At 47.7% G+C, this 18,494-nt stretch overlaps 1 protein-coding gene across 8 annotated transcripts in view; it reads left to right on the forward strand.

The window, feature by feature from the left end:
- The window catches only part of LOC139533912 (membrane-associated guanylate kinase, WW and PDZ domain-containing protein 2-like), a 294,569-nt gene that overhangs the window by 214,307 nt on the left and 61,768 nt on the right, over window positions 1–18,494 (forward strand). For all 8 annotated transcript variants that reach the window (XM_071332395.1, XM_071332396.1, XM_071332398.1 and 5 more), the window contains exons 5-6: window positions 393–636; window positions 2,452–2,531. In XM_071332395.1, coding sequence (XP_071188496.1) covers window positions 393–636; window positions 2,452–2,531 — 324 coding nt within the window. The remainder of the gene's footprint in view (window positions 1–392; window positions 637–2,451; window positions 2,532–18,494) is intronic.

Raw genomic sequence — 18,494 nt, forward strand, 5'->3', positions numbered from 1 at the left:
TTTCCCTCTCCCCTCCCCTCTACCTTTCCCTCCTCCCCTCTCCCCTTCCCTCCTCATCTCTCCCCTCTACCCTTCCCTCCTCCTCTCTCACTTCTACCTTTCCCTCCTCCCCTCCCCTTCCCTCCTCCCCTTCCCTCCTCATCTCTCCATTCTACGTTTCCCTCCTCATCTCTCCCCTCTACCCTTCCCTCCTCCTCTCTCACTTCTACCTTTCCCTCCTCCCCTCTCAACTCTCCCCTCCCCTCCTCCTCTCTCACCTCTACCTTTCCCTCCTCCTCTCTCACCTCTACCTTTCCCTCCTCCCCTCTCACCTTCCCTCCTCCTCTCTTCCCTCCCCTGTTCCTCCAGTAGTAATGTCAGCTCTGACTCACCTGTCATTCTCTTCTCCTCAGAGTCCAGCGAACATGAAGACAAGAGTACAGATGTCTCCTCGGGGGATGTCCTCCCTCAGACCTGTCCCCCCACCGAGACCCCCACCTTCTCCTCCACCACCCCTAACAACGAGGTCCCCCAGGAGGAGGGGGGCGAGCTAGCCAAGTCGCTCCCCAAACCAGATGAGAATGAGAGTGAGCTTGGCCCCCTGCCAGAGAACTGGGAGATGGCCTACACAGAGAAGGGAGAGGTGTACTTTATTGAGTAAGTGTCTGCGCTGAAGAGAACGTCATCAAATTATCCCAATGCACACACACACACACGCAAGCACACACACAAACAGACAGCCAACAGCAGCCAAATAGTTGACTGTTGTTGTCATGAGATTTAGAGGTTCTTGTCCATGCAATGTTTCGCCAGGGAGAATAGATGGTAAAAGTTGCCCAAGCATTTTAAGCAGCTTTCACATGCACGCACACACCACACACACACAATAACACTCACTCCCACTGTAATGAATTCTATTGTTCCGTGTGGCCAGCTGTATTGGAGCTATTTTACAACAGGTCTGTTAGATTTTTACTGCTACAATATAATTGTAGAGGTGAGTTGTCTTTCTCTTACATTTGAATAATATTTAAACGTCTTCTGACTGTGTGAGTGTGTACGTGCCTGTCTGTGTATGTACATCAGTCAATAGGCAGGTTATTACAGAATCCTTTAGGAAATTAACAATCTTTCGAATTTATGTGACAGAAACATCATCCGATTCCCAGAGGACTGCCTTTCATTGTGTCGTATAATAGAGTAGCAGAGAAAACATCCAGCAGGGTTAGTTTTAATGTAGTTGTCTGCCAGCCAGTCAGCCGGTCAGCCAGCAAGTTAGCCAGTCAGTCAGCCGGTCAGCCAGTCAGCCAGTCACATACTTATTGTGTATCCTCTCCTCCACAGAGGCAGACTGTTAATTCCACCCACTGCAGACTAGACTAGGTCTCCATATGTCTCGTCCACCCAGGCCCTGTGTGTTCCTACATCTAGATGAATCAATCTGGAACGTTGTGTGCTAACGCATTTAGCCGCCGAATTTGTAGCTGTACGTTTTGGGAAAAGTAAATGATGCGGTGCCAAGGCGGTACCAGATGCCAACGGGATGGCTCCCTTTGATTTGTCTCCAGATTCGATCAATTTGTTTATCCAGAATCCTCAGAGAGAGAGAGAGAGAGAGAGAGAGAGAGAGAGAGAGAGAGAGAGAGAGAGAGAGAGAGAGAGATACAGGGGAAGACAGGGAGAGATAGAAAGAGAGGGAGAAGGAGGAAGGGAAAGAGTGAGGGGTGGGAAGAGATTGAAAGGCAGGAGAGAGAGAGAGAGAGAGAGAGAGAGAGAGAGAGAGAGAGAGAGAGAGAGAGAGAGAGAGAGAGAGAGAGAGAGAGAGAGAGAGAGAGAGAGAGAGAGAGAGAGAGAGAGAGAGAGAGCGAGAGAGAGAGAGAGAGAGAGAGAGAGAGAGAGAGAGAGAGAGAGAGAGAGAGAGAGAGAGAGAGAGAGAGAGAGAGAGAGAGAGAGAGAGAGAGGATTTTCAAGTAGTGCTCACAGTGTCCCCTCAAGGGTGGATTCGGGATCATTTTTTCGGCAGCTCGTCCTGCTTTCCCGTAGCCGCGTTTCCTTCACTCCCTTCCCCCACTTGTCCTGTCATCGTCTTCAAGGGAGGGCATTATGTCCTCAGATGCGATAAAGAGATCCATTGAAGTTTCCTTGGCACCGCCTCTCATCTGATCACAGTCCAGTTTTACAGCCCGAAGTGTTGATCCTGCCAAGCCCACAGCTGTTCAGCTCTATCACTCACACCTCTCCCCTTCTCCCGCCATTCTTCCCTGCACTAATGAGAAACAGTGTGCAAATTAAAAGTATCGATTGCCATTTTGTTAACCTAAAGGGTTTTTTCTTCTCGCCAGCTAGTTTAGAGGGTGGGCACACAGGGGAACGTCTCTTTTTCTCTGAAATGATGCTGAATTGAGAATCTCCTCCCTCACTGTCTCTCTCTCTCTCTTTCTGTCCCTGTCTCTCCTCTTCTCTCTCGTCAAGCCACAACACCAAGACGACGTCGTGGCTGGACCCGCGGCTGGCGAAGAAGGCGAAGCCACCAGAAGAATGCAAAGAGGACGGTAAGTGTCTCTCTTCTCTCGCTCTCTCTCTCCTTTTCAAAGTCACTCAACTCTCTCTCCCGTAAAACCTTTGAGTTCCTTTTTGGGTCCAAATCATTAGCATCTATTCATCGTCTGATGCCGGTTTGCAATATCTTCAGTGTTTTGATCCGAGAGCTGAAAGGATGGGTGTTAACGTATACCATTATATATGAAAAGTCTTCAGTGTTTTGATCCGAGAGCTGAAAGGATGGGTGTTAACGTATACCATTATATATGAATAGTCATCAGTGTTTTGATCTGAGAGCTGAAAGGATGGGTGTTACCGTATACCATTATATATGAATAGTCTTCAGTGTTTTGATCCGAGAGCTGAAAGGATGGGTGTTACCGTATACCATTATATATGAATAGTCTTCAGTGTTTTGATCTGAGAGCTGAAAGGATGGGTGTTAACGTATACCATTATATATGAATAGTCATCAGTGTTTTGATCTGAGAGCTGAAAAGATGGGTGTTAACGTATACCATTATATATGAATAGTCTTCAGTGTTTTGATCTGAGAGCTGAAAGGATGGGTGTTAACGTATACCATTATATATGAATAGTCTTCAGTGGTTTGATCCGAGAGCTGAAAGGATGGGTGTTAACGTATACCATTATATATGAATAGTCTTCAGTGTTTTGATCGGAGAGCTGAAAGGATGGGTGTTAACGTATACCATTATATATGAATAGTCTTCAGTGTTTTGATCCGAGAGCTGAAAGGATGGGTGTTAACGTATACCATTATATATGAATAGTCATCAGTGTTTTGATCCGAGAGCTGAAAGGATGGGTGTTAACGTATACCATTATATATGAATAGTCTTCAGTGTTTTGATCCGAGAGCTGAAAGGATGGGTGTTAACGTATACCATTATATATGAATAGTCATCAGTGTTTTGATCCGAGAGCTGAAAGGATGGGTGTTAACGTATACCATTATATATGAATAGTCATCAGTGTTTTGATCCGAGAGCTGAAAGGATGGGTGTTAACGTATACCATTATATATGAATAGTCATCAGTGTTTTGATCTGAGAGCTGAAAGGATGGGTGTTAACGTATACCATTATATATGAATAGTCATCAGTGTTTTGATCCGAGAGCTGAAAGGATGGGTGTTAACGTATACCATTATATATGAATAGTCTTCAGTGTTTTGATCCGAGAGCTGAAAGGATGGGTGTTAACGTATACCATTATATATGAATAGTCATCAGTGTTTTGATCCGAGAGCTGAAAGGATGGGTGTTAACGTATACCATTATATATGAATAGTCATCAGTGTTTTGATCCGAGAGCTGAAAGGATGGGTGTTAACGTATACCATTATATATGAATAGTCATCAGTGTTTTGATCCGAGAGCTGAAAGGATGGGTGTTAACGTATACCATTATATATGAATAGTCATCAGTGTTTTGATCCGAGAGCTGAAAGGATGGGTGTTAACGTATACCATTATATATGAATAGTCATCAGTGTTTTGATCCGAGAGCTGAAAGGATGGGTGTTACCGTATACCATTATATATGAATAGTCATCAGTGTTTTGATCCGAGAGCTGAAAGGATGGGTGTTAACGTATACCATTATATATGAATAGTCATCAGTGTTTTGATCCGAGAGCTGAAAGGATGGGTGTTAAAGTATACCATTATATATGAATAGTCATCAGTGTTTTGATCCGAGAGCTGAAAGGATGGGTGTTAACGTATACCATTATATATGAATAGTCATCAGTGTTTTGATCCGAGAGCTGAAAGGATGGGTGTTAACGTATACCATTATATATGAATAGTCATCAGTGTTTTGATCCGAGAGCTGAAAGGATGGGTGTTAACGTATACCATTATATATGAATAGTCATCAGTGTTTTGATCCGAGAGCTGAAAGGATGGGTGTTAACGTATACCATTATATATGAATAGTCATCAGTGTTTTGATCCGAGAGCTGAAAGGATGGGTGTTAACGTATACCATTATATATGAATAGTCATCAGTCACTGAGGACAGTGGTTTATTTGGGGTCCTTGTCTGACACTTGTAGATGTGTACAGGGTCTTTATAACCGTGTTGTGTTACCTGACCTGTGTGGAGATAGTGCTAGTTTTAGCCCCTGTAGAGAGACTGGGGGAGTGGGTAGGGTGGTTAACAGAGACCTCTTTATCCCCCGCTGGGAGTAGGGAGCTATGCACCACCACAGAATGGACACTACACACACAGACACAAACACACACACACAGACGCACAAACAGTCGGCAGGGCGGAAGGAGAGAGAGTGTCATTCAGATGGTTTGACTAAGAGAGGAAGAGTAAGGAGACGGATGGGGAAAGAAGACGCTATGCAGTGATATAGTATTGCAGAAGAGATACAGCCTATGACCATGAGGTGAGGAATAGGATGTTTTTGCATCCTTCTGGATGAAAAATCTCTCTCATTTTTCTCCATTCGGCAATGTGCTTTTGAGTGATCTCCGGCATTGATAGAGGATTCTGCTTCAGACTCCCGCGCTGTCTCTCCAACCCTGAAGCCCCTCTCACACACTATATCTCTCTCGTCTCTCGCTCTCTCTCTCTCTCTCTCTCTCTATCGTGCCTCCCTCTCTCTCTCTCTCTCTCTCTCTCTCTCTCTGTCTCTCTCTGTCTCTCTCTCTCTCTCTCTCTGTCTCTCTCTCTCTCGTGCCTCCCTCTCCCTCTCTCTCTCGCTCGTCTGTCTCCCTCTCTCTCCCTTTCACTTTGATTGAGCTTATTCACTGGCTCTCCCTTTATGTCCCCACTCTGTCTTCCCTCTCTCTCGCTCTCTCTCCCGTTATGTCCCCACTCTGTCTTCCCTCTCTCTCTCTCTCCCGTTATGTCCCCACTCTGTCTTCCCTCTCTCTCTCTCTCCCTTTATGTCCCCACTCTGTCTTCCCTCTCTCTCTCTCTCCCTTTATGTCCCCACTCTGTCTTCCCTCTCTCTCTCCCTTTATGTCCCCACTCTGTCTTCCCTTTCTCTCTCTCTCCCTTTATGTTCCCACTCTGTCTTCCCTCTCTCTCTCTCTCTCCCTTTGTCTCCCACTCTGTCTTCCCCCGCTGTCTCCCACTCTGTCTTCCATAACTCTCTCTCTCTCTCCCTTTATGTTCCCACTCTGTCTTCCCTCTCTCGCTCTCTCTCTCGCCCTTTATGTCTCCCACTCTGTCTTCCCCCGCTGTCTCCCACTCTGGCACTCTGATCCCCTGTCTCACTCTCTCTATCTCGTCCCATCTCCTGCTCTATCTTCCCTATCAGTCTCACCCTCCATCTTTCTCCTATCACCCCTTCTCTCTCTCCCTGCTCTATCTCTCTCATTCTCTCTATCGCTCCCTCATCTGGGTGAGATGTATGTGTTGAGTAGTAGACAGGGGTATAGCAGCATTGTAAGGTGAAGGGGAATGGAGCTCATATCAGACACAGAGACAGTCAGGCTGAGGAGAATGGAGCTCATATCAGACACAGAGACCGTCAGGCTGATGAGAATGGAGCTCATATCAGACACAGAGACAGTCAGGCTGATGGGAATGGAGCTCATATCAGACACAGAGACCGTCAGGCTGATGAGAATGGAGCTCATATCAGACACAGAGACAGTCAGGCTGATGGGAATGGAGCTCATATCAGACAGAGACAGTCAGGCTGAGGAGAATGGAGCTCATATCAGACACAGAGACAGTCAGCAGGTTCAAGATAACGTCTCATTTGTGGAGTGAATCATCCTAGCTGAGCCCAGCTTAGTCAATCATGTCTGTCTGATAAACACTTACTCACACAGCCACAGTTTTTCTCACAATCACATCCACCACTCTGACCTTCCCACACACACACACACATACTGTATATACACAGACAGTAGGGCTCCAGTATTCTCAGGCCATCCAAAATATAAGCAGGAGGATGGAGGAGACAGGAAGATAGTTGACCACTTTGGAAGATGACAAGAAAGAGGAAACAAAGAGAATGTCTTAGAAAGATGAATCCCAGGAAACCATCATCATCTAGTTCAGGGATGGACAACTGGCAGCCTCCCTTTTGAAGCCCTCAGATCACTTTTTCTCTTATGTCAGTCACTGATTGTCAGTCAATGTCAGCAAAAAAAATGTGATTGCTCGGTTAGTTTAGAGGCAAGCTATCATGGTTGAATTACCGGCCGGGGAGCTCCCACAGCAGCTCATTTTCCTCTGCCTCCTGTCAAAATGAGTAGAATTACGTGAAATTTAGATTTTTTCTATTGTGTTATTGACTGTACGTTTGTTTATTCCATGTGTAACTCTGTGTTGTTGTTTGTGTCGCACGGCTTTGCTTTTGTCACGTTCGTAATAAGGACGGGACCAAGGCGCAGCATTTGTTGAGTTCCACATCTTTATTTGCAGTGAAACTTTCAAACAAAAACAATAAACCAACAACGAAACGTAACCTCAGTGGTGCTACAAGCACATACACAAATACAATATCCCACAAACACAGGTGGGAAAAATGGCTACCTAAATATGATCCCCAATTAAAGGAAACGATTACCAGCTGCCTCTAATTGGGAACCAAACAAAACACCAACATAGAAATATTGAACTAGAACACTCCCTAGTCACGCCCTGACCTACTACACCATAGAGAACCAAGGGCTCTCTATGGTCAGGGCGTGACAGCTTTATCTTGGCCAGGTCGCAGTTGTACATGAGAACTTGTTCTCAACTAGCCTACCTGGTTAAATAAAGGTGAAATAAAATAAAATAAATAACAAATCCTTATACAATTGCTAAATCTTCTCTCTGCCTCATGGCAAAATATGTAGAACTGCACTTTTCTCTAAAATGTTCTGCTCACAATGTGTGTGAGGGGGCAGTATGGATGTTGGTACGCAGACCCGCGAGCAACTGCACCCCCTCATGATGAGTTCACATTGTTTGTGGCCCCACCCCTATCGAAGCTGCCCATCCCTGATCTAGTTCATCAAGGTACCTCCAATCCTGTTCCTCCTGTCGGAACGTTCCATGCTACAAGATGTGAATCTGGGTACCTCCGATCCCGTTCCTCCAGTGGGGACGTTCCATGCTACGAGATGTGAATCTGGGTACCTCCGATCCCGTTCCTCCAGTGGGGACGTTCCATGCTACGAGACGTGAATCTGGGTACCTCCGATCCCGTTCCTCCAGTGGGGACGTTCCATGCTACGAGATGTGAATCTGGGTACCTCCGATCCCGTTCCTCCAGTCGGGACGTTCCATGCTACGAGACGTGAATCTGGGTACCTCCGATCCCGTTCCTCCAGTGGGGACGTTCCATGCTACGAGATGTGAATCTGGGTACCTCCGATCCCGTTCCTCCAGTGGGGACGTTCCATGCTACGAGACGTGAATCTGGGTACCTCCGATCTCGTTCCTCCTGTCGGGACGTTCCATGCTACGAGATGTGAATCTGGGTACCTCCGATCCCGTTCCTCCAGTCGGGACGTTCCATGCTACGAGATGTGAATCTGGGTACCTCCGATCCCGTTCCTCCAGTCGGGACGTTCCATGCTACGAGACGTGAATCTGGGTACCTCCGATCCCGTTCCTCCAGTGGGGACGTTCCATGCTACGAGATGTGAATCTGGGTACCTCCGATCCCGTTCCTCCAGTGGGGACGTTCCATGCTACGAGATGTGAATCTGGGTACCTCCGATCCCGTTCCTCCTGTCGGGACGTTCCATGCTACGAGATGTGAATCTGGGTACCTCCGATCCCGTTCCTCCAGTGGGGACGTTCCATGCTACGAGATGTGAATCTGGGTACCTCCGATCCTGTTCCTCCTGTGGGGACGTTCCATGCTACGAGATGTGAATCTGGGTACCTCCGATCCTGTTCCTCCTGTCGGGACGTTCCATGCTACGAGATGTGAATCTGGGTACCTCCGATCCCGTTCCTCCAGTGGGGACGTTCCATGCTACGAGATGTGAATCTGGGTACCTCCGATCCCGTTCCTCCAGTGGGGACGTTCCATGCTACGAGATGTGAATCTGGGTACCTCCGATCCCGTTCCTCCAGTGGGGACGTTCCATGCTACGAGATGTGAATCTGGGTACCTCCGATCCTGTTCCTCCTGTCGGGACGTTCCATGCTACGAGATGTGAATCTGGGTACCTCCGATCCCGTTCCTCCAGTGGGGACGTTCCATGCTACGAGATGTGAATCTGGGTACCTCCGATCCCGTTCCTCCAGTGGGGATGTTCCATGCTACGAGATGTGAATCTGGGTACCTCCGATCCCGTTCCTCCAGTGGGGACGTTCCATGCTACGAGATGTGAATCTGGGTACCTCCGATCCTGTTCCTCCTGTCGGGACGTTCCATGCTACGAGATGTGAATCTGGGTACCTCCGATCCCGTTCCTCCAGTGGGGACGTTCCATGCTACGAGACGTGAATCTGGGTACCTCCGATCCTGTTCCTCCTGTCGGGACGTTCCATGCTACGAGATGTGAATCTGGGTACCTCCGATCCCGTTCCTCCAGTGGGGACGTTCCATGCTACGAGATGTGAATCTGGGTACCTCCGATCCCGTTCCTCCAGTGGGGACGTTCCATGCTACGAGATGTGAATCTGGGTACCTCCGATCCTGTTCCTCCTGTCGGGACGTTCCATGCTACGAGATGTGAATCTGGGTACCTCCGATCCCGTTCCTCCAGTGGGGACGTTCCATGCTACGAGATGTGAATCTGGGTACCTCCGATCCTGTTCCTCCTGTCGGGACGTTCCATGCTACGAGATGTGAATCTGGGTACCTCCGATCCCGTTCCTCCTGTCGGGACGTTCCATGCTACGAGATGTGAATCTGGGTACCTCCGATCCTGTTCCTCCTGTCGGGACGTTCCATGCTACGAGATGTGAATCTGGGTACCTCCGATCCCGTTCCTCCAGTGGGGACGTTCCATGCTACGAGATGTGAATCTGGGTACCTCCGATCCCGTTCCTCCAGTGGGGATGTTCCATGCTACGAGATGTGAATCTGGGTACCTCCGATCCCGTTCCTCCAGTGGGGACGTTCCATGCTACGAGATGTGAATCTGGGTACCTCCGATCCTGTTCCTCCTGTCGGGACGTTCCATGCTACGAGATGTGAATCTGGGTACCTCCGATCCCGTTCCTCCAGTGGGGACGTTCCATGCTACGAGACGTGAATCTGGGTACCTCCGATCCCGTTCCTCCAGTGGGGATGTTCCATGCTACGAGATGTGAATCTGGGTACCTCCGATCCCGTTCCTCCAGTGGGGACGTTCCATGCTACGAGACGTGAATCTGGGTACCTCCGATCCTGTTCCTCCTGTCGGGACGTTCCATGCTACGAGATGTGAATCTGGGTACCTCCGATCCCGTTCCTCCAGTGGGGACGTTCCATGCTACGAGATGTGAATCTGGGTACCTCCGATCCCGTTCCTCCAGTGGGGACGTTCCATGCTACGAGATGTGAATCTGGGTACCTCCGATCCCGTTCCTCCAGTGGGGACGTTCCATGCTACGAGACGTGAATCTGGGTACCTCCGATCTCGTTCCTCCTGTCGGGACGTTCCATGCTACGAGATGTGAATCTGGGTACCTCCGATCCCGTTCCTCCAGTGGGGACGTTCCATGCTACGAGATGTGAATCTGGGTACCTCCGATCCCGTTCCTCCAGTCGGGACGTTCCATGCTACGAGACGTGAATCTGGGTACCTCCGATCCCGTTCCTCCAGTGGGGACGTTCCATGCTACGAGATGTGAATCTGGGTACCTCCGATCCCGTTCCTCCAGTGGGGACGTTCCATGCTACGAGATGTGAATCTGGGTACCTCCGATCCCGTTCCTCCAGTGGGGACGTTCCATGCTACGAGACGTGAATCTGGGTACCTCCGATCCCGTTCCTCCAGTGGGGACGTTCCATGCTACGAGACGTGAATCTGGGTACCTCCGATCTCGTTCCTCCTGTCGGGACGTTCCATGCTACGAGATGTGAATCTGGGTACCTCCGATCCCGTTCCTCCAGTGGGGACGTTCCATGCTACGAGATGTGAATCTGGGTACCTCCGATCCCGTTCCTCCAGTCGGGACGTTCCATGCTACGAGACGTGAATCTGGGTACCTCCGATCCCGTTCCTCCAGTGGGGACGTTCCATGCTACGAGATGTGAATCTGGGTACCTCCGATCCCGTTCCTCCAGTGGGGACGTTCCATGCTACGAGATGTGAATTTGGGTACCTCCGATCCCGTTCCTCCAGTGGGGACGTTCCATGCTACGAGACGTGAATCTGGGTACCTCCGATCCCGTTCCTCCAGTGGGGACGTTCCATGCTACGAGACGTGAATCTGGGTACCTCCGATCCCGTTCCTCCTGTCGGGACGTTCCATGCTACGAGATGTGAATCTGGGTACCTCCGATCCCGTTCCTCCAGTGGGGACGTTCCATGCTACGAGATGTGAATTTGGGTACCTCCGATCCCGTTCCTCCAGTGGGGACGTTCCATGCTACGAGATGTGAATCTGGGTACCTCCGATCCCGTTCCTCCAGTGGGGACGTTCCATGCTACGAGATGTGAATCTGGGTACCTCCGATCCCGTTCCTCCAGTGGGGACGTTCCATGCTACGAGACGTGAATCTGGGTACCTCCGATCCCGTTCCTCCAGTGGGGACGTTCCATGCTACGAGATGTGAATCTGGGTACCTCCGATCCCGTTCCTCCAGTGGGGACGTTCCATGCTACGAGACGTGAATCTGGGTACCTCCGATCCCGTTCCTCCAGTGGGGACGTTCCATGCTACGAGACGTGAATCTGGGTACCTCCGATCCCGTTCCTCCTGTCGGACGTTCCATGCTACGAGATGTGAATCTGGGTACCTCCGATCCCGTTCCTCCAGTGGGGACGTTCCATGCTACGAGATGTGAATCTGGGTACCTCCGATCCCGTTCCTCCAGTGGGGACGTTCCATGCTACGAGATGTGAATCTGGGTACCTCCGATCCCGTTCCTCCAGTGGGGACGTTCCATGCTACGAGATGTGAATCTGGGTACCTCCGATCCCGTTCCTCCAGTGGGGACGTTCCATGCTACGAGACGTGAATCTGGGTACCTCCGATCCCGTTCCTCCTGTCGGGACGTTCCATGCTACGAGATGTGAATCTGGGTACCTCCGATCCCGTTCCTCCAGTGGGGACGTTCCATGCTACGAGATGTGAATCTGGGTACCTCCGATCCCGTTCCTCCAGTGGGGACGTTCCATGCTACGAGATGTGAATCTGGGTACCTCCGATCCCGTTCCTCCAGTGGGGACGTTCCATGCTACGAGATGTGAATCTGGGTACCTCCGATCCCGTTCCTCCAGTGGGGACGTTCCATGCTACGAGATGTGAATCTGGGTACCTCCGATCCCGTTCCTCCAGTGGGGACGTTCCATGCTACGAGATGTGAATCTGGGTACCTCCGATCCTGTTCCTCCTGTCGGGACGTTCCATGCTACGAGATGTGATGTACTGTATGTGAAGGAGATGAATATTGATCTAGTTGGACAGATCATCCAGTGATCGCTGGCCCTGGGAGAGACAGGACTTATGGTCCCATGTAGAGCCTCAACCAGCTGGAGAAGGGGATCTAAGAGGGGATCCCCAGGGCCCACGCCGGGGCTAGGAGCTATAATCAGGGGAACGTCAGTGAGAATCTGCCCATGTTTCACTAGCTGACAGCTGGGTAGCAGCGAAGCAGGCCTCCCTGAGAGATGTGTAGGAGAGATGAGCTGGTGCTGTATATTGTGTATTGATTAGGAGGCATGTGGAGCGGGGGTGTAGGGTGCGTGTGCCCACGCTCTGGTGAACGTTAACAGGATCACAGGGTGGGGTCTAAACTCTGTCTCTGAACAACAGACGAGAGGTAGGAGGATAGACTCACCAAACAGGGAGACATGGAGCCCTGATGATGGAAGGAAAACACACACTGAAGAAACAGCACTATACATCCTCTAACATTCATTCTGATCTATAAACAACTTATACATGCAGATCTGTCAATTATTCAGGCATATGTCTGCTACCTGTGTGTGTGTGTGTGTGTGTGTGTGTGTGTGTGTGTGTGTGTGTGTGTGTGTGTGTGTGTGTGTGTGTGTGTGTGTGTGTGTGTGTGTGTGTGTGTGTGTGTGTGTGTGTGTGTGCGCGCCAGCAGCAGAGTCGTTGTCAGCTGATTCCCCCGGTTCAAAGGCACATCAGTGATAATAGAGAGAGATCTCATCATCAGAGGAGTGCTATGGCTTGGTTACATAACCTCTCTCTCTCTCTACTTCTGTATCTTCCTGCTGTCCTCTTTCGTTTTTTGACTTGAGGGAACGAGGAATAGGACAGTCTTCAAATCAAAGCCTGCTGTTTAATTCTGTCTTCCTTCCTTCTCTCTCAAAGCCAACTTGTTTTCCTGTTTTACCACATATTTGCTGGATGAGAAGACAGAACAGGCTCCCCTGTTTTGAGAGTTGTCTCTGTCTCTCTCTCTCCTGTTCTACATACAACCTGTCTGCTAGCTCCCTGTGCCTTCAGAGAAGCCAACAGAATCCCCCTGATACGTAGAAGGAAAAAAACAAGAAAACTAATCCACCCTGCCTGCCTGTCGGTCGTCACTATTTCAATGCATTTCATCATTTAAAAGTCGGGTTAGTTCTATCCTAAGAAGCTGTCGCACAACACACATCCCATTCAGAATACAGTGTAACCAATGAAAGGCTTTGGTTAGGAGGGCCTGGTGTGACTGATAGGGATCTGGGCTGTGATGGCATTGGGAGGAGGTTGAAGGTTGAAGGTTTTAAATGGCTGCTTTGTTCCACTGTGTTTCTTTATGTCTCGTCTGTTTTGACGCCGTCTCTGTGACGAGATCGAGGGCTCAGAGAGCGAGAGAGAGAGCGACAGGTAGAGGGAAAGTGGGAGGGGGAGAGAGACAAGGCCAGGGCATAGGTAATTATATTCTAGTCATGTAAAACGGAGCATGCCTGAGACGCGCCAGACAAAGTTATCATCGTGTCTCACCCGTTAGCGCAGAGCTCACTCTCTCGTCTCCTCCCAGTGAAAACAGTCTCCGGGGGAAATAGCAGCACTTGTTTTTTTGTCCAGCTGTAAAAACCTATTTCTGTGTGCAGATGAGACTGGCAGGAAAGAGGGAAGGCTTTTAGGGTTGAAAAGTCGACCTGTTCTTTCCTAATGGCCTTATTTGATGGCTTGTCTTTCTGTTGTGCTCACATACTCAGATATTCACACATCAGGTTGGTGTGATGTTAGGAGTGGTTTGAGGACCCTGACCTTATGCTTCACCCCTCTCAGTGCTGGTCAGATAAGTAGGAAAACCTGCAAAATCGTCAGTGTATCAAATACTTGTTCTCCCCACTATATATACTGTACTCTATACCATCTACTACATCTTGCCTATGTCGCATGGCCATAGCTCATCCATATATTTATATGTACATATTCTTATTCATTCCTTTACACTTGTGTGTAAAAGGTAGTTGTCGTGAAATTGTTAGATTATGTGTTCGATATTACTGCATGGTCGAAACTAGAAGCACAAGCATTTCGCTACACTCGCATTAACATCTGCTAACCATGTGTATGTGACCAATAAAATTTGATTTGATTTGAGGACTGAAGATGAGGAGGAGGACGCAGAGTTTGTTGTGTGTTTGTGTATGATAATGTCCCATACGTAAGATGGCGAATGAGTTCTGGACAATTTCTGCGTGTGCACTGGTGAATGCATGGCTGGATGTGTGTGTGTCCTTCTCCCAGCCCATTGAGAGGAGAGGCTGAAGAGGAGAGGTAGGAGTCCTTCAGTAGCACAGTCACACTCACGCCCCACTCCAGACACACTTAATGGTTAATAATCATCCTCAACCATCCATGCTTCCCTCTCTCCCTTCCTCTCTTCTGCATCCTCCCTCCACAGCACTCTCCCTTCCTCTCTTCTGCGTCCTCCCTCCACAGCACCTAAATTAACTCTAGTAATAGGCCGTTCTACCTGAGTAAGTCACCTGCTCTGCTCTCCTGGTTGTTTACCCTCGTTGTGAAGGGAGAGATCAGCTGAGCTTAGATGGCTTTTGAACATCATTGCTTTTGGACAAACCCAACTCCCTTAGCTTTCCTGAAGAACTTAAAGGGCAACTTCACCACTTTTCAACCTCATTTACATTATCTTCAGCACAATACCAGTGTCTACATATGTGAAAATGGCACATTTCTATGTTTTGTAGAAAAAGTATGAAGTAAAAACGTACTACTCGATGACATCATCAAATTTAAACATTTTAAAAACAGTGATTTTTAAATGGTTGTGTTGATGTGGGGAGAAATAAAATACCCTACCTCTGGCTAAAAACTCATTGCTGGTTTTGAAAATTACCGTTTTCTACTTTTAATCCTACCCTGTGATGTCATAGAGAAGCATTTTTGCATTTTATTTTTGACCACAGATCATAGAAACACTCAGTTTTCACATAATGTATTTACACACAGGTTTGGAGATAATGAATTGTCCAACTTGTTTGAACTACTGATTGTGAATCCCAAATCTAAGACTATAACAAACACAGTCGATTGGGGAGCTCAGGTGTGATTATAAATCAAAGGTTACCCCGGTGGGAAAATATTGATTGTGTTAGTTATTACGTCCTTGGTAAATGCCAGAACAGCAACCTTTCTCCTTCAATTTAAGGGTATTATTTTTTCATATTCAGCTCAAATTGACCGTGGGCTCATTTCTGGGGGCGACAGTGGCGGCGGAGTAAAACCTAGGCCTAAGGGCATACTTTTGCTAACTCCAGTCCTTATTTTGAGTGGGTGCAGTTAGGGGTCAGGGGTCAAGTACAGCGACATGGAAGGTAGACGTGTCTGTAGGATTAGTAGTCCAAATGTCCCACCATCATCAGACAGCCCCTCTGCTCAGCCCAAAAGACTTCCCTCACTTCCTCCTCCACAGGTTACCATGGAAACTATCTCCCTTCACCGTGAGACGGGAGCAGAGACAGAGACATTAGCTATGATTCCATTAACTTGTCCAGTGATTTTTTGGGGGGTTGACATTTAGAAAGTTTGCATAGAAAATAGATGTAACAATTGCCCACTGCGGTGCGTTTCCATTTAACTATCTTGCGTCGATAAAAACAACTTGACCTAATGAAGAAACCTGCAGTGTCGATTATAAATGAAGTATAAAATTGCTCATTAATAAATTGGCGACAGTCTGTGTGCTCTCCCACCTATCAGTCGCAGGTAGCTCGCGAAAGACAGCATGAATAGAATGCAAGAAATTGACTAATATTTGCCATATTCGTATAATTCTCACGTGCCAACATATCGCCACGGTCCGCGCCATGGTTGAAATCATTGGATGGTGAAACTTCCATCCAGCCAACCAGAAAAGCAAGGCCAAGCAATTTCGGCATTCTTGAAAGTCATGACATTCCTTGTGCTGCAAAGAAACATTATTTTTATATTTGAAAAAATATATATATTGCAAGCAGTAGGCATATAGACTATTGGCACCCCAACCTACGGGAGGTAAATGGATCTGATTAACTTGATTCAATGCGATTCAATCTTTGAGGACTGCAACAATAGAAATACTATTTATTTATGCCTATTAATAGCCATTGTCAACTTCCCTCCTGGTTATTTTGCTCACAACTCACTGTCAGCCTGTTTACAAATTAGGCCATCTTATGGATTTAGTACAGAAAAATATTAGTTTGAAAATGCTTGGGCCATGACATCACGGACCCCGCGTACCTTAAAAAAGATTCCACTATCATAATTTATTGGTAAAACAGTTTCCATCATCATTTGTCGCAATAAAGTTACACAAAAGACAAATCCACCCTGTCGAACGGAAACAAATGTTGTCAATCTTTAGAAAATGTCTCCTATATCTGCTGTTTACATTACACGTGTCGCAATTACATTTTTTGCGACATTGTTTTTGTCGAATAAACCTAGGTCGATGGAGTCATGCCTAGTGTAAGGAGAAGGTTTACTTGAGGTCCTTCAAGGTCTTCTTTCTTAAGACTTGTTTCGGTTTATGACTCTGTTTAAGACAGTCCAGCTGTTGTGACTCAACTGGACTGGTGCTGTCATGTTAATATACAGTTTATATCAGTGTGTCAGGGGCTATATAGATGTCCTCTGTTCCATCTGGCAACCACCTCATCAAGGAAAGAGAATAAACCCAGCAAACCACTTCCTCCTCTTCCTCCTGCTCCTCCTCCTCCTCATTCTCAGCAGCAAACTGACTGATATTACCTCTGTCTCAGCATGGTGGTGCTATCACTGTGACAGCACACACTAGTTCAATTCCCATTTTCCTTTTTCCTTCAGTGGCTCCCATCTCAGTTGCTCTCTCCTCAGTCCATTCCAAAACAACGATAGCTGTTTGGAGAGTGAATCAAGTGGAGATTATAGAGAATTGTGGGGGATCAGACCTGGCGAGACTACTCTAGAAAACACTTCAAATGAGGGCTTCAAAACAGAGGCCTAAGGGCATAACGTTGCTTACTCCACCCCATATTTTGAGTATTGGAATAAGGCCCTTGGGGTGTTTACACACCTGACGCTCAGTGGGAATACCCTGGAGAGATACTCAGCGAGTGGAGGAAGCGGCTGAAGGAAAACGTTTAGATGTATTGGTCTCCTGTCTAAACAGGCACCAGTGGGAAGGAGGTGCGACATCAGAGACGAAACAGCCCCATGTGCTGCAGGTGACCTGAATTCACTTCAGCCAGCTCCTCCCCTGAAGAAAGGAAAAGGGAAAGCAGGGGAACATGGGTAACATGGGCTGTTCCTCTCCTCAGACAGAATTAGAAAGGCCAGATGAAATATGCATGAGCATGAGCGCATGAAACTTTACTTCAAAAAGTCCCTCTGTACGAGTGCATTTTAAAGTGTTTTCCTTTCGAGCTCTTCAAACAGGGAGAGAGGAGCGGACAGGAGAGGAGAGGATGGCCGAACGGGGAATGAGATAGAGGAGGAGAGAGTGAAAGAAGGGGGAGAGCTTAGAGAATCCCCCTGCTGAAAGCAAAATGGAATAAACCAAAGGAACATTTACTGAGGCCTAGCCTACTGATGTCGACATTTCTCAGACTGCATGGAAAACCCTGTGGGAAAACCCATTGTTTTATTTCAACACTCAGTAGTGGCTGTCTCTTTGCTCTATACCAGTGGTTCCCAAACTTTTTATAGTCCCGTACTCCTTCAAACATTCAACCTCCAGCTGCATACCCCCTCTAGCACCAGGGTCAGCGCACTCTCAAATGTTGTTTTTTTCCATCATTGTAGGCCTGCCACACACTCACTATACAATACATTTACTAAACATAAGAATGAGTGTGAGTTTTTATCACAACCCGGCTCGTGGGAAGTGACAAAGAGCTCTTATAGTACCAGGGACCAAGTAATAATATAATAATAATCAATAATTTTGCTCTTTATTTAACCATCCTTCATATAAAACCTTATTTGTTCATCGAAAATTGTGAATAACTCACCACAGGTTAATGAGAAGGGTGTGCTTGAATGGATGCACATAACTCTGCAATGTTGGGTTTTATTGGAGAGAGTCTGTCTTAAATCATTTTCCACACACAGTCTGTGCCTGTATTTAGTTTTCATGCAAGTGAGGGCCGAGAATCCACTCTCACATAGGTACGTGGTTGCAAAGGGCATCAGTGTCTTAACAACACGATTTGCCAAGGCAGGATACTCTGAGCGCCCAATCCAGAAATCTGGCAGTTACTTAAATTTCATTTTCACAGAACCGCTTGATGCAATTTCAATGAGGCTCTCTTGTTCAGATATCGGTAAGTGGACTGGAGGCAAGGCATGAAAGGGATAACGAATCCAGTTGTTTATGTCATCCGTTTCGGGAAAGTACCTGTGTAATTGCCCACCCAACTCACTCAGGT

This window comes from Salvelinus alpinus, chromosome 11 (genome assembly GCF_045679555.1).
Source record: "Salvelinus alpinus chromosome 11, SLU_Salpinus.1, whole genome shotgun sequence".
NCBI classification, from domain to species: domain Eukaryota; kingdom Metazoa; phylum Chordata; class Actinopteri; order Salmoniformes; family Salmonidae; genus Salvelinus; species Salvelinus alpinus.